This window comes from Gopherus flavomarginatus, chromosome 1 (genome assembly GCF_025201925.1).
Source record: "Gopherus flavomarginatus isolate rGopFla2 chromosome 1, rGopFla2.mat.asm, whole genome shotgun sequence".
Classification (NCBI taxonomy): Eukaryota; Metazoa; Chordata; order Testudines; family Testudinidae; genus Gopherus; species Gopherus flavomarginatus.
The window spans coordinates 245,692,799-245,707,729 of record NC_066617.1 but is presented as its reverse complement, the minus strand read 5'-3'; the positions used below and the strand labels follow the sequence as shown (position 1 = coordinate 245,707,729).

The window sequence follows — 14,931 nt, the reverse complement described above, 5'->3', positions numbered from 1 at the left end:
TTCTGACCCTGACAGAATTACCCTCCCAGCCCTCCCAAGCCACTATCCCAGACAATGAAGCCATGGAAGGGACTCCTGGTGAGTGTACATATGTAAATATAAAACATGGTTGAAAAGCAAGCATTTTTTAATGATTAATTTGCCCTGAGGACTTGGGATGCATTCGCGGCCAGTACAGTTACTGGAAAAGTGTGTTAACGTGTCTGGGGATGGAGCGGAAATCCTCCAGGGACATCTCCATGAAGCTCTCCTGGAGGTACTCCAAAAGCATTTGCAGAAGGTTTCTGGGCAGGGCAGCCTTATTCCATCCTCCATGGTAGGACACTTGACCACGCCATGCATTTAGCAAGTAATCTGGTATCATTGCATGACAAAGCCTAGCTGCGTATGGTCCCGGTGTTTGCTGGCATTCAAGCAACATCCGTTCTTTATCTCGCTGTGTTATCCTCAGGAGAGTGATATCGTTCATGGTAACCTGGTTGAAATTCAGGAATTTAATTAAGGGGACAGAGATGGCCATTCCTACTGGGCTGTTTGCCTGTGGCTTAAAAGAAATCCTTCCCTGCAGGTAGCCAAGCAAGGGGAAGAGGGGAGGTGTGATTGGCGCTGAGCTTTTTCGCGTTTGGCTAGCAGGGATCTTCCTTGCTACCAGCCACACGGTGGGGGGCGAAGCGGGGTGTTTAGCAGTAATCTTCCATGATACCAGCCACGTGGTGGGGGGAGGGGTAAAGCCATCATCCCAGAGAATTGAATGGGGGGGTGGTTTCTGCTGCTTCATGTTAACAGGAAAGAAGCAGCACTGAACGGGCTTTGCTTGCTATTTGGGAAAGGAGGGCACTGGATATATGAAGGTTGCAGAAGACGAAAGACAATGGCTTACTATGGCCGCATGCAAGCCGAATTCTGCTAACCGGACCTGCATCTGTGAGATCTCTAATACCGGAGCTGCAGGCACTCAATATTAAGATGCAAAATGCGACCTTGTAGTGAAATCACATGTGCTGTATAAGGTGAGTAGTGGTGTTCACTGTGAAAGAGTATAACCATTGTTGTGTAAAATGTATCTTTTTAAATACTTCTCTCCCTTTTTTCCCTCCCTCATGCAGCTGCACATTTTTCAAGCCTCCCTACTCCATCCCGAAGGCTATCTCAGATAAGGCAGCGGAAAAAAAAGACGCGAGATGAAATGTTCTCAGAAATCATGGAAGTGACCCGCAATGAAAGAGCTCATCTGAATGAGTGGAAGGACGTGGTATCAAAGTACAAGAAAGATGCCAGTGACTGTGAGGACAGGAGGGACAAACGTGAGGACAGGTGGCGGCAGGAAGATCAGTGATGGCGGGATGCAACGCTGGGGCTGCTGCGTGATCAAACTGACATGCTCCGGCGTATGGTGGAGCTTCAGGAACGGCAACAGGATCTTGGAGTGCCGCTGCAGCCCCTGTATAACCACCCTCTCTCCTCACCATGTTCCTTAGCCTCCTCACCCACCAGACAAGTAAGAACGCGTGGGGTGAGGCTCTGTGCACCCGCCCACTCCACCCCAGTGGACAGCCCAACCAAAAGGCTGTCGTCATGAAATTTTTTTAGTGGCCTTTTCCTTCCCTCCTATCCTCCTCCCAAACCCCACCCGGGCTACCTTGTCAGTTCTCTCCATCTTTTTATAATTATTTAATGAAGAATACATGATTTTTAAACGAGAGTGAATTTATTTCCTTAGAAAGCAAGCTGTGTTCGAAGGCGGGTGGGGGTGAGTGGCTTACAGGGAATGAGTCAATCAAGGGGTGATGGGTTTCATCAAGGAGAAACAAACACAACAGTCACACTGTACCCTGGCCAGTGATGAAACTGGTTTTCAAAGCTTCTGTAATGCGCACTGCTTCCTGATGTGCTCTTCTAATCGCCCTGGTGTCTGGCTGCGCGTAATTAGCGGCCAGGTGTTTTGTCTCATTCTCCCACTCCGCCATAAAGGTCTCCCCCTTACTCTCACAGAGATTGTGGAGCACACAGCAAGCAGCAATAACAATGGGGACATGGGTTTGGCTGAGGTCTGAGTGAGTCAGTAATGTGTGCTAGCATGCCTTTAAACAGCCAAATGCACATTCTACCACCATTCTGCACTTGCTCAGCCTGTAGTTGAACAGCTCCTCACTACTGTCCAGGCTGCTTGTGTATGGCTTCATGAGCCATGGCATCAAGGGGTAGGCTGGGTCCCCCAGGATAACTACAGGCATTTCAACATCCCCAACTGTTACTTTCTGGTCTGGGAAGTAATTCCCTTGCTGCAGCCGTTTAAACAGAGTAGTGTTCCTGAAGACGCGAGCGTCAAGAACCCTTCACGGCCATCCCATGTGGATGTTGGTGAAATGTCCCTTGTGATCCACCAGTGCTTGCAGCACCATTGAAAAGTACCGCTTGCGGTTTATGTACTGGGTGCCCTGGTGCTCCAGTGCCAAGATAGGGATATGGGTTTCATCCATCACCCCACCACAGTTAGGGAATCCCATTGCAACAAAGCCATCCACTATGACCTGCACATTTCCCAGAATCACAATCTTTCATAGCAGCAGCTTAGTGATTGCTTTGGCTACTTGGATCACAGCAGCCCCTACAGTAGATTTGCCCACTCCAAATTGATTCCCGACTGACCGGTAGCTGTCTCACGTTGCAAGCTTCCAGAGGGCTATTGCCACTCGCTTTTCAACTATGAGGGCTGCTCTCATCTGGGTATTCTGGCGTTTCAGGGCAGGGGAAAGCAAGTCACAAAGTTCCATGAAAGTGCCCTTACGCATGCGAAAGTTTCGCAGCCACTGGGAATTGTCCCACACCCGCAACACTATGCAGTCCCACCAGTCTGTGCTTGTTTCCCAGGCCCAAAATCGGCGTTCCATGGCTAGAACCTGCCCCATTACTAGCAGGATCTCCGGCGTGCCGGGGCCCGGAGTTTGAGAGAATTCTGTGTCCATGTCCTCATCACTCTCGTCGCTGCTCTGCCGTAGCTGCCGCCTCCTCGCCTGGCTTTGCAGGTCCCAGTTCAGCATAGACTGCACGAGAATGTGCGAGGTCTTTAAAATGTCCATGATTGCTGTCTTGAGCTCAGCAGGGTCCATTCTTGCCGTGGTATGGCGTCTGCACAGTTCACCCAGGAAAAGCGCGAAACCGTGGTCTGCCGCTGCTTTCACGGAGGGAGGGGTGAGGCTGTACCCAGAAGCACCAGTGACAATGTTTTTTGCCCTATACGGCACTGGGATCTCAACCCAGAATTCCAAGGGGCAGGGGAGACTGCGGGAACTATGGGATAGCTACCTACAGTGCAATGCTCTAGAAATCGACGCTAGCCTTGGTACATGGACACACACTGCCAAATTACTGTGCTTAGTGTGGCTGCGTGCACTCGATTTTATACAATCTGTTTTTAAAAAACCGGTTTCTGTAAAATTGGAATAATCCCGTAGTGTAGACATACCCTCTGTGAAGGCTCAGATTGACTCCAAATAGGTTCCCATGGTGGGGGATCCATGAGGATTACCGTTTAGCAGCCTTCTCCTTTCCAAACTCAGTTTCTTCCTGCCACTAATGATCCTGGCCTGATGGGTGATCGCAGTTCTTGCACAGATGTTGTGGAAAGCAATAGCCTTTACTCAGGCTAAATAAAAACAAGTCCTTTCAGGTGTCCTGAAGACTATAGTGGGGACTTAGAATTACTTATCACAAGCCTTTGGAAGTAGTGTCTGAGTTTTTACAGCCTATAATACCCCTGATGGAATCTGGGAATGATGAAGATAGAACTTCCCTGAACTTGGCATTCTTGAAGTAAGTCAGCTCAGTGACACTAGTACAGGGATCGGCAACCTTTGGCACGTGGCTCGCCAGGATAAGCACCTGGTGGGACGGGCCAGTTTCTTTACCTGCCGTGTCCGCTGGTTCGGCCGATCGCAGCTCCCACTGGCTGCGGTTTGCCACTCCGAGCCAATGGGGGCTGCAGGAAGCGGCGCAGGCCGAGGGATGCGCTGGCTGCCGCTGTGTACTCAACGCTGAGGATCTCCATGGGCAGATCTGATCTTTGCTAGTACTGACAAGCTAGGCAAATTCTCAGAGTACATAAATCTCTCCAGGAGATGGTGGATGAGGAATGGGATACCAGTGATAGGAAATACTCTTTTACTTGTCTGTTCTGGAAACTTTCTGTCATTCAGAATGTGTCAAATGTCATGTTACGATTTCTCCTTTGATAGAAACTTATAAGGCTGGGCTGATATCTTGCAAGAAGGTAAAGTGTCCCTAATGGACTCTGTGGAAAATACATTCTACCTTTAGTGTAGATTGCTTCAACAGAATTGACAGCCCGGTGGGAGAGGGGTGACTTGGGGTGGAGGAACTGCATTTGCTATAGGCTAGATGTAGTGGCCCATAACTATTGCCTGGAATTCAGGCCTTTTTCTCTGTGACCAGTTTTCTTATTTAGCAGAAATGGGCAGCGGCAGGAGTAATGGAAGGCTGTAAATTCAGGGCCACATCCCCATGTTTATGACTGGCTAACTAACGCTCACTCTGAATTAAAAGCCATGGTAGCAATAGCAAGTGTCTGGGGGTGTGCTTTGAAGGCAGTGAGTATAATTATGCACAAAATGATCATCTTGATTCCTTCCTTGGTGGATTTACTAATGTATCCAAATGGACAAGGTGTTTCTGTCTGGCACCAGAGTGGTGAAAAGTTGGGACCATATTTCAGCCTGTTATCCAGCGTGGGTCTTAGCATAGCAGTCTTCACATATTCTGGGTGTTAAAACATCTTGCCTGGACTATTTCTATGTGTATACTTTTACAGTACCAGTCAATCATTTTGTTTCTGAGCTGGTGGTCTTTACAAGACTATTCCATGGATCTCTCCTGAGGAGGAATGATGAAAACTTGAGAGTGGGGGTTCCCCACAACCCTCTCCCCTCCTACTCTAAACATACACTGGACAGTAATAACATGGTATCCTGCAAGGCTGAGAAATTCGTTGGAGCACTAGTGTGCTCCAAGGATGTACGGTCTGTGATGGAGAGAGTTTAGTCAACAATCGCTCTCTCCTGTCTTTGCGCAGAGTCTAATACTTGCTTAGCACCTTGCTTTACCTGTGTTCGTGGTATGACATTTGAGAGGGAGAACTTCACTGCGTTGCTTTTTCTATGTGAAACTACTGCAATGTACCATACTCAGAGGACATTTGCGGGCTAGTCTAGAGAGGAAAACCCTAATGCGTTGTCACATTCAGGTATGAATTAACTTCCTTTTCCAGGAGGGCCTTGCAAAGGGGTTGAGTTAATTTCCTTTAATCTGAGAAGCAGATACTCAGTAGTAAAGGATCTGACTCAGTTTATTTTCAAAGGGATTGGGAAGCATTGGGTTTTCTGGGTTTGTTTTTAGATCCGCTGACACTTTGCCTGCTTGGTTCATGGGATTTTAGCCTGCTGTTGAATGATTTGATAGATCAGCCATTTGAAACTTGGGTTCCCATTTGGTTCCTTACTCTAAAGACAAGGTTCTTGGCAGCTGTTTGTTTGTTTTTTTTGAGGAGAGTTGCAGGGTTTTTTGTTTAATGGAGGGACCCTTTTGTTTTCTATGTAGATGAGGAAGTGGCTAGGCTGTTCTCCCAGCCTGCCCCCCAAAAGTTAGTTACTTTTAGATCTCAAGAACCATACTTATTTGAATCCTAAAAAGAGTGCGACTCTGGCATCCTCTTCCTGGTGGCCTAAGTATCCAGGAGACTTACTTGACAAGATGAGACCACCGCATTTTTGGGATGAAAGCTTACTCTTCTATGACACCGTTAGCCTTCTGGTTGGCAGGAGCAGAATGTCTTTCATACAAGTTGTGCAGGGCAGCAACTTGAGCTTTTCTGCGTACTTTAGTGTAGCAATACAAATTGTATTTAAACACATCTTCTGATGCAGTGTTTGGACTGCCATTCTGAGATTGCTCTTCACTCACACATTTGATCTTGAAACTGATTTGGTGGTCTCACTCTGTGGGGCTCATATAGGATAACCTTCAAGGAGGATTACTCCTAGAAACTCTCTTCCTCAGAAGACAATCCATGTAGTATAACTTGAATTATAGAGGAGCTGAGCAGATGGTCCCACCAGGATGATGCTAAAACTTTTTGGTTTTATATTGTATCTGGGAATGGGCAACAGGGCATGGATCACTTGGTGATTACCTGTTCTGATCATTCCCTCTGGGGCACATGGCATTGGCCACTATAGGAAGACATGATACTGGGCTAGTTGGACCTTTGGTCTGACCCAGTATGGCTGTTCTTATGTTCTTAATACCCTGGCATAAAAAAGCATGGAACTTCTGACCTGTTAGATACCTTTCAGTCTGTTAGCTTGGATGCTTCACCCATATGGTATGTTAGTGGTGTAAAAATTTTTGCTCATGGCTACTGTATTTACAGTTATTGCTGGACTCAGACTGGAATATAACAATATTGCTAACTTAGGGATGTTGTCCTTTGAGCAATGAGTGTTTTTTTTGTTTTTTTTTTTCCCCTCTACTGGCTGGAACAGAGGTGTAAATCCACTGTCCGAGCTATTGTGAGAATGCTTCAAGAAACCTAACTAATAGGTTAAAAGAAACCCCCATTTTAACTATGGAATTGTTTTCATAGTTGTGCTAAACACTTTAGAGCTCAGCTGCTTTCTTTCCTTTCTCTATATCTGTAAATGAAAGTAGCTATTATGTTGGCCATTCCAGCTCATCTCTCTCTGTATAAGCCATAATTAAATTTGGCATCTCCTGTCTACCAACTATCTTTGCCAAATGCAAACTAGGCTTTGTGTACTATTTCTATTATAGTGCTGTCCCTTGACATGTTTATCTCCTTCAGGCAAATGTTTATGTTGCACTCTTTAAACAGCTGAGTTCATAGCACATAACAAGGCAGTTCTATCACACTGTAGATTTATAACCGATCCCAAACTTTCAGCAGCTTTAACAATTGCTTAAACTCAACTGAATATAAAAACAAAACCAGCAGCAACCACTCAAACCATCTATTAAAAAGCAAATGAGGAACAGTACCCTATGCACACCCAAGAAGTAGTCTTCCAGCAGTGTCCCTCTTTGCAGCATATCCAGAAAGTCAACAGATTAGAGATATTTCAAACTAAGGGGGAGCAAGTTTCAAAGCCAGGAGAAGCAGCAAAGAATCCTGTGGCACTTTATAGACTAACAGACGTTTTGGAGCATGAGCTTTCGTGGGTGAATGCCCACTTCGTTGGATGCAGGAGAGCATCCTGTTGTAGAGAAAGCCAGCCCTTTTATACTGAGGGGAGTTCAGCTTGAACATCTCTGGTGATTTTGTCTGTTACGGTATGGCATGAGGTGACGTGAGCACCAAGCCATTTAGGGCTTTGTTGGTCAGACCTTAAACTTCAGTCTTAGGGAAGACTATGATAATTTTCATCGGCAACTATCACATCACCAACAGCTAACCCTAAAGGCACATCTTCACTAGTAATGTTAAAGTGCTGTTGAGGCAGCGCTTTAACATGGCTGTGTAGTCGCGGCATCTCCACGAGGGGAGCACATCTCCTCCACTGCGGGAGCGCTGTCTACACTGCCATGTTGCAGCGCTGAAACTTGCGGCGGTCAAGGGTGTGTTTTTTTCACACCCCTGACCGAGAAAGTTGCAACGCTGTAAAGTGGCAGTGTAGATGAGGCCTAAGTCTAATACTCCTACAAACACACTTCCCCAGAAACTTATTTAAAGTGGAACCCCTCCAACTCTAACACTTTTGGAGTTCTTCAGTGTCTCATGCCCAAAAGGATTCACGTAACAGTTCATTGGTTTGATGCTAGCCCACTCTATGCTTATTTTCTATGTATAGCTGAAATTCTGCAGGGCTGGAAAATGTGAGGAAGATCTCCTATTGGGACGTAAGCTTGGGCTGGGGTGTGGTTGCTTTGTTTCTACAAGGTTGCTTCAGTGTGAGAAGAGTCACTATTTGAGTTATTAGCTTCAGATGAATCTTATATAGTAAGGGCCAAGTTAAGACTAAAATAGCCATAGATGTGATAATTGTTTTCTTTTCTTGTATAGTTCAGTTCATAAATTTAGAATTATATTACCCATTGTACACATTTACATTAACGTTATTAGCAGTTGTTTTACTTTAGCTTGTATTAAAACAAACTTGGCAACACTGTCTCCTGCACAAACTTACACAAATGCCACCTCAGCCAAAAAAGACTTCAATAGAATAGGTGTCCTCGCACAAGGAATTTTGAAGTCTTAACTTTAATAATGCAGTTTTTTCCCTCAATTTCTCTGTGTATAAATCTTTCTCTTTAGAGAAAGGACATCAAAGGTATGCTTTGAACATAAATTTGGTATTAAGATTATATTCTGTAAATTCAAGCCTGTAAAAATGCCTGGCTGTCCCTTCCTGTCAATCTCGGAGGGAGTCCACGCCCCCTTGTCTTGTTCCTAGAAGCAGTCTGGAACAATGGGAAATTTAGCTGTCTCGGGTGTCCGGGCCCTCTGAGTGGGACTGGGCAGTCATCAGGCTCTGGGACTCAAGCCATCAGGCAAGGGGGAGCTCCAAATAGTCTAGGGCTCTGGCAGAGCATTGAATAGTCTAGTCTCAGGCAGGGCGGACACCAAGCAGTCTAAGGTTCTGGCCTGTGGGCAGGGCAGAGCAATTAATAATCTAGCATTCTAGCTCTGGTGGACAGTAGACTAACACAGGCCTCCTGGCCTAAGGTAGGATGGCAGGAGAGTAGGAGGATCTGGCACCACCCAGCTCCCTGCCCAGGGCCGAAAAAGTGGCAGGGTGTTTTGCTACTGGGTCAGTGGAGAATCCAGCCACAACATGCTGACCTGTCTTCAGGCAGCACTGCAGCCAGACTACTGTCAGCTGTCCCTAGGCGACCCCCACCCCCCCGTTGTATCTGCATCCAGGGGTCATCCTCCATCTCCCCAGGAAACACCATCAATGCTAGTCTCAGCAGCTTCTTGGAGTCTGGAGTGATGGGGCACTCTGGAAGCTCAGGCAAGTCCTTGGGACAGCAGAGGTCCTCCTCGGCATCCCGCTCCAGCAGTAGAGGAGAAGTGTCTGTCTCCCTTGGCAGCTCCAGTCCGACTGAGCTGCAGGGTCAGCCTTTTATACTTCCTTCCGGGGGTGCAGGCCTGGCTTCACCTATCAGAGTGTAAGTGGCCATCCCTGCCTGTCGTGCTTGGAAGGAGGCCACACCCATTTTGCTGCAGAGCCCTCCACTGGTTTTCAATGTGAGATTTTGCGTAATTTAACAATTCCACTAGAATTCAAAGCCTTATGAAAGGCTCCCTGTATTGGAAATTCTGTTTATTCCAAGGGCTTTGGGTAATCTCAAGAACTACTGATAAGTGTTTAATACAAACTTTTCTAGTCTTTTTTTTAGCAGTTTTTATAGGAAGGAAGTTTTTCATTTAATAAAGTACGCTTACGGTATGGACAAGCAATTCTGGTACAGCAAACACCTTAATGTGGTGCTGCTGCCTTTCAATCAAGCATGGTGAGGAATTGAAATACAGAGGTGCAGAAACCCAGTTTAGATGTCCAAGATCCCTTAATTTTGTGAGAAGGCTATCACTTTAATTAGTCAACTATCAATTTTTTATTACACTGTCACTGGGGCATATAGACCTGTAAAAATGTATTTGGACTGATGCTGACACTTTTTGATTGGACTGTCAGATATTTTAAATTATTCTTTTTTTTTTTTCTTTTGGCACAAATTTTCCTTCCTCTCTCTTCTTGTCTTCTAAACTTTTAAGAACAGCAGCCTGAAAAATGTTGGATTATGAAACCAATGATGCAGTCATAGAATTGTTATTGACACTGTCACTTTTCAGACTTTTGAAAGGGCACTTCTGCTATCTAAGCTTTTCTGTTAAATAAAGCTCTGGTCTAACAATTTAAATTAAGATTCTTAAGAGTTTCTGAATACTTTCAATATAAAATATACCCTTACGTGTCCACACAACCCTCTTTTCTTTTTTCTAAAGGTGTTTTTTACTTATCTATCTCCCTGTCTTAGTCTATTGCCATCTTATTTCTGTGCTTCTGTCCACTCCACTAGCAACTACCACCATGGCAACTCTTCCTTTACCTGAGCTGGTGGGATATAGAAAGCAACCAATGTTGAGCTGGTTGAACTTGCTTCTAAAAAAAGTTTAAAGGGGACATTTTGTTTGTGGTTAACTCTGAGGATATTAAATCTCATAAATAGAGCTCTGTGTGTCAGGCCACTACATTTTGTTTGAGATTAACTATTGCTAGATCACCAGATATTTACATATTTGAAAAAACTCTTCGGAGAAATCCTGCTTTGTGTGTGACTAGCCTGCTGTGAATCAGCAGGATCCACAGAGACTTTGGGCATGTCTGCATTGCCCCACAGTTTGGATTACGTTGCTGTGAATAGCAGTGTGCACCAAAGTGCTGCATGATAGCTCCCCTGTGTGAATGCTGCAGATGTGAACTAAAAGGTTCCTATTTTTCATTTAATGTCGTCATTTTGAAACAGGACTAATTGAGGCAAATTAGGAACTTCTTAGTTTGCGCCCACAGCATCATAAAGAGAAGTTACAGTGCAGCAGCTTGGTATGAGCTGCTATTCACACCCCCATAGTCCAAACTGCGGGGAAGTGTGTAAGCAAGTCCTTTGATTGTCTGGTAGAATGGATGATATCAACTTTCTTTCCGTCTTTAGGATGCGTCAGGATGAAACGCCACAGGCATCTAAGCACCAGTGACAGTTCAGACAATGAGAGTAAGTAGTATGCATTAATCTTTCTTTGCTTTATCACCCTCTTGTGGTTTCCTCCTGTGGTTTGAGGGCAAACTGTTTTACCTCTTTTGTATAACAAAAAAAAAGTTTTATTTCCTTTCCTTTTTTTTGCTTTTCTCCAGAATTCAAAATACTGAAATCTATTATCTCAGAGATGAAATTACAAAAACCCTGGTTATTTCAGGAAGAGAATCTGAATCTTGTGCAGAATTTGAACTAATGTGTACATCTTTCCTTTTCAGAGAAAATTCCATAATGCAGGAGAGCGTGCGCTCTCAAGAGGAAAATTGGATGTAGTCAGAAGTATATAAATATAAAATATATATTATTTGAACCATGTGTTTGTTATGAGGCCCTAATTCTGTAAGCTGATCCATGTGAATGATTGTCTATGCCTGTGCAGAGCCTCAGTGGAAAAATTGTAATTGTAGGGGTAGAGAATTGTTTGTGGGAGGATGTATATGTTTCTGAAAATACTTCACTTAGGATGCGTTTTTACACTCATGTTAAGTGTGCCTAGAGATGAATAGGACATCCTTTTTAGCATTTATATAAATGGCAGTTGGGCTCCACAGGGGTTCAGGATTCTACCCATGCAGATCAGCTTGCAGGATTGAGATCTAAATGGAAAAAATATCTACCAAATATCTTAAACTTTGTCTTAGTTTTCTTGGCACTCTTTTGGTTTATATTTTTGTCTTTCCCTTTTGAGATACCGAGTTGTGGATTTAGAGGCCCTGGATCAAATTGTGTAAACTCTTCAGGGCAGTGACTGATCTGTTTTTATTAAGCATTGCATAAATCTATGACACTGTAAGCAGCTGATGTTGCATTTGAGTCTCACAAACATGATATATTGCATCACAGATTGAGCCAGTATCTTCTTAAAAACTTGCAGTGCAGTGACCGGGGCAGCTCTAGCTTCTTTGCCGCCCCAAGCACGGCAGTCAGGTAGCCTTCAGCGGCTTGCCTGTGGGAGGTCCGCCAGTCCCGTGGATTCGGCGTACCCGCTGCCAAATCTGCAGTACCGGTGGACCTCCCGCAGGCAAGCCACCGAAGGCTGCCTGACTGCTGCCCTGGCAGGGTGCCCCCCACGGCTTGCCGCCCCAGGCACGCGCTTGGAGCGCTGGTGCCGCCACTGGCAGTGACAGTGATTTTTGTGCATCTCTGCACTTTAGTTTAACACCATCTTGATTCTCTAGTCTCCCTCAGTCCTCCTGTACTCTTGCTCCCGTCAATATTGCCTGCATTGGGTGGAAAGCTAAGTTCTCTGTAAGCTGCATGGCTGTGTAGCAGGCTCTTAAGGGCCGTGCAGGCAGGAAGAGGTGCCCCTCCCCTGGCCTGGCCCTGGTGGAGCTGCTGGGGAGAGGAGAGGTGCCACTCCCCCATCCCCGAGCTGCTGTGGCAAGAGAGGGGTGGGGGGAGTCCTCTCTCCCCACTGCAGCCCTGGGGCAGCCTACACCCTAAACCCCTCATCTCTGGTTCCACCCCAGAGCCCGCACCCCCTGCATTCCAAACCTCTGCCACAGCCTTAAGCCCCCTCCCGAACCCTTCATCCCCAGCCCAACCCCAGAGTCCACACCCTCAGCCAGAGCCCTCAACCCTCTGCCCTAGCCCTGAGCCCCTCCTGAACCCCAATCCCCTCGTCCCTGGCCCCACCTCGGAGCCCTCACCCCCCTCCAGAGCCTTCAACCTCTGCACTTCAACTCTCTGTCCCCAGCCCTGAGCCCCCTCTCACACTCCAAACCCCTCAGCCACATCCTCACCACAAATCACCTCCATATGGGTGCACATAACAAAATTGATTCCGCACATGGATGTAAAAAAATTGGAGGGAACACTGCTGGTGGAAGGGAAGGAATCTGCATAATCTTGTCCTCTCTGCTCTCACCTGGTGTGTATCAGACAGATCAGGGGATATTCTGATCACTGTTTCACTTATTCTTTCTGAAACTGCACGTATTGAGAAGAGGCTCTGGTCAGACCTACAGACTTCATGAGAGTTCCTGTTTGGGTACAATGACCCAGAAAGATGATTCTAGTCTATAGTGCCTTGTAATATATAGAGGAATTATGTGAAATTCAGTGGGTTACAACTAAACTCTGGTATTTTATTTATTTTTTTTAAATAGGTCCTTCCACTTCGTTTTCTTCTTGTTCTAAATACAGGAGTAAATCAAAAACTCCAGCAAATGAACAAAAGAAACCTGCTGAGGTGAGAACAATGGTTAAAGTTTAGATTGTGGTAATCTGATTATTTTGTAATGTATATATTTTGTCTCTAAGCTTTGAACTGTGGGGTTTTGGGGGAGAGAGGTGGTCCTGTTAACTGTAAAATCTTTCAAATGAAACTGCATGCTCCCAGTCCACAAACAGGATGTTTGGATAGTAGTCTTGAAGTAGTGGTAATTGGGGCCCAAATTGGCTGCTGGGGCTGCAGAGAATAAGGTGACCCACATGATCTTCTCCCGTGAAGGTTGATCCTATTTTGAAAGTGAAATACGGACACTTTGGTGGGTTTTTGGGGAGTATAAGGCTGGCTGGTAAGGAGCAGGGGTGCCCTCTTCAGAATGGAACATGGGGACACTTCAAAGGGCAGGATAGGAAAGGACTGTATTTAATCTGTCGTCTCCTCACTTTTTTTAATTCCAGCCTCATCCCTTCAAGTCTAGCTGTTAACTCTGCCATGTCACCCTGCTGCCTCACTCTTTCTACACGCCTCTCATGAATTGGTTTCACTCCCCTGTGCTTGACTATATCAACCTAGTCCATCCCCTGGCTGGCTGAGCACCTCCCTAAGACCGCTCAGCTCCCTCCAGCCCATCTCTCACCTTCTCAGGAATATCGAACATCTATGCTTATGGGCTGAGTACACTTCCACTTTCTTAACCTCTTACCCTACTTCCCCAGCATCAGTACATGCCCCACTCCACTGCGCACACATGTACTCAACCTCTGCAGGTGAGAAAATCCATCTTTAAACACAGAACTCTTCCCTCTCCTATCTGGCTCAGAACTCTATTCCCTAATTCAAATCTGCACTTTCTACCAATGATAGGACCTGGAGAAGCAGGAGCATACACTGTAGGGAGCCCTCTGTAGGGCTGAAGAGAATTGACACCATAGAAACCTGTATTCCCTGGTCTCTGCTTTCTCCCTCTGTTAGGTAGGGTGATCAGATAGCAAGTGTGAAAAATCGGGATGGAGGAGGGAGTAATAGGTTGCCTATCTAACACAAAGACTCTAATATCTGGATGGTCCTGATAATATCAAGACATCTGGTCACCCTACTGTCACCCGAGGTCTACATGCTGGAGGACCAGACTGCATGATTGCCAGAGGCTAGAGCAGCTTCAGGCACACTAGCCCACAAGTGATGATGCAGTATATGAGTCATTCTACAAGTATTTACCGTGAAAGCTGTGACATTAAATGTGGGGCTTAGCCCCTATGACCTGCTTTCCCCCGTTTGGAAGCATTACTAAGTCTTGACATTCTTTCTTAAGGGCTGAAGTAAACTAATCATTCCTGTGAGGGAACTATTTTTCTGTTCACTTGTTGCCAATCTTGTGCCACCTCCCCCCCTTAATCCCTTCCAAAAAAACCCCCCTGAAAAACCACAAATGCCCATGTGTACTGGTGTGACTATTGATAGCTGAGGGAAGTGTGAACTGACAGCATGGGAAAAATGTTTTGATTCTTTAGAATTTAAACCAGAGATTCGTGGCTCAAGGTAACAATGTATGCTGTACAAAATGATAGGCTTTTTAGCCACCTACTGTGATGGGAGTAGTATAAATGTCTAGATTGGGTTCATCCAGGAAAACATATACAGCAAAATTCCTCTATATTTGCAGGGGAGCACACACAGTGAAATGCTGACTACATTTTGTGAATGGACCAGTGATTGCCTGTCCTTGTGAGAATTCAAGAGCAGGTGGAAGTCCCTTAATTAAATGCTGCTTACTGGCTTAATGTATTTGGTTTGGTGGGAAAGGGCAGTGTTTAAAATGTGTATCTTTTTCTCCCAAAGTTAGTTTTTTAGCAAGTGTTAATGAAGTTCCCCAATGTTAGTATATGTTTTTAAAAGAGAAACTGAACAGTTGT

General features: G+C 45.5%; 1 protein-coding gene across 4 annotated transcripts in view; it reads left to right on the top strand.

The window, feature by feature from the left end:
* JADE3 (jade family PHD finger 3) overlaps positions 1-14,931 on the top strand; it is a 93,458-nt gene that overhangs the window by 30,019 nt on the left and 48,508 nt on the right. The window contains exons 1-3 of one of the 4 annotated variants that reach the window (XM_050919420.1): positions 1,098-1,498; positions 10,747-10,806; positions 12,957-13,039. In XM_050919420.1, the coding sequence (XP_050775377.1) occupies positions 1,468-1,498; positions 10,747-10,806; positions 12,957-13,039 (174 nt within the window). In that variant the 5' untranslated portion in view covers positions 1,098-1,467. Of the gene's footprint in view, positions 1-1,097; positions 1,499-3,025; positions 3,064-10,746; positions 10,807-12,956; positions 13,040-14,695; positions 14,762-14,931 lie in introns of those variants that run through there. The other 3 variants (XM_050919438.1, XM_050919429.1, XM_050919447.1) reach the window with 3 other exon arrangements.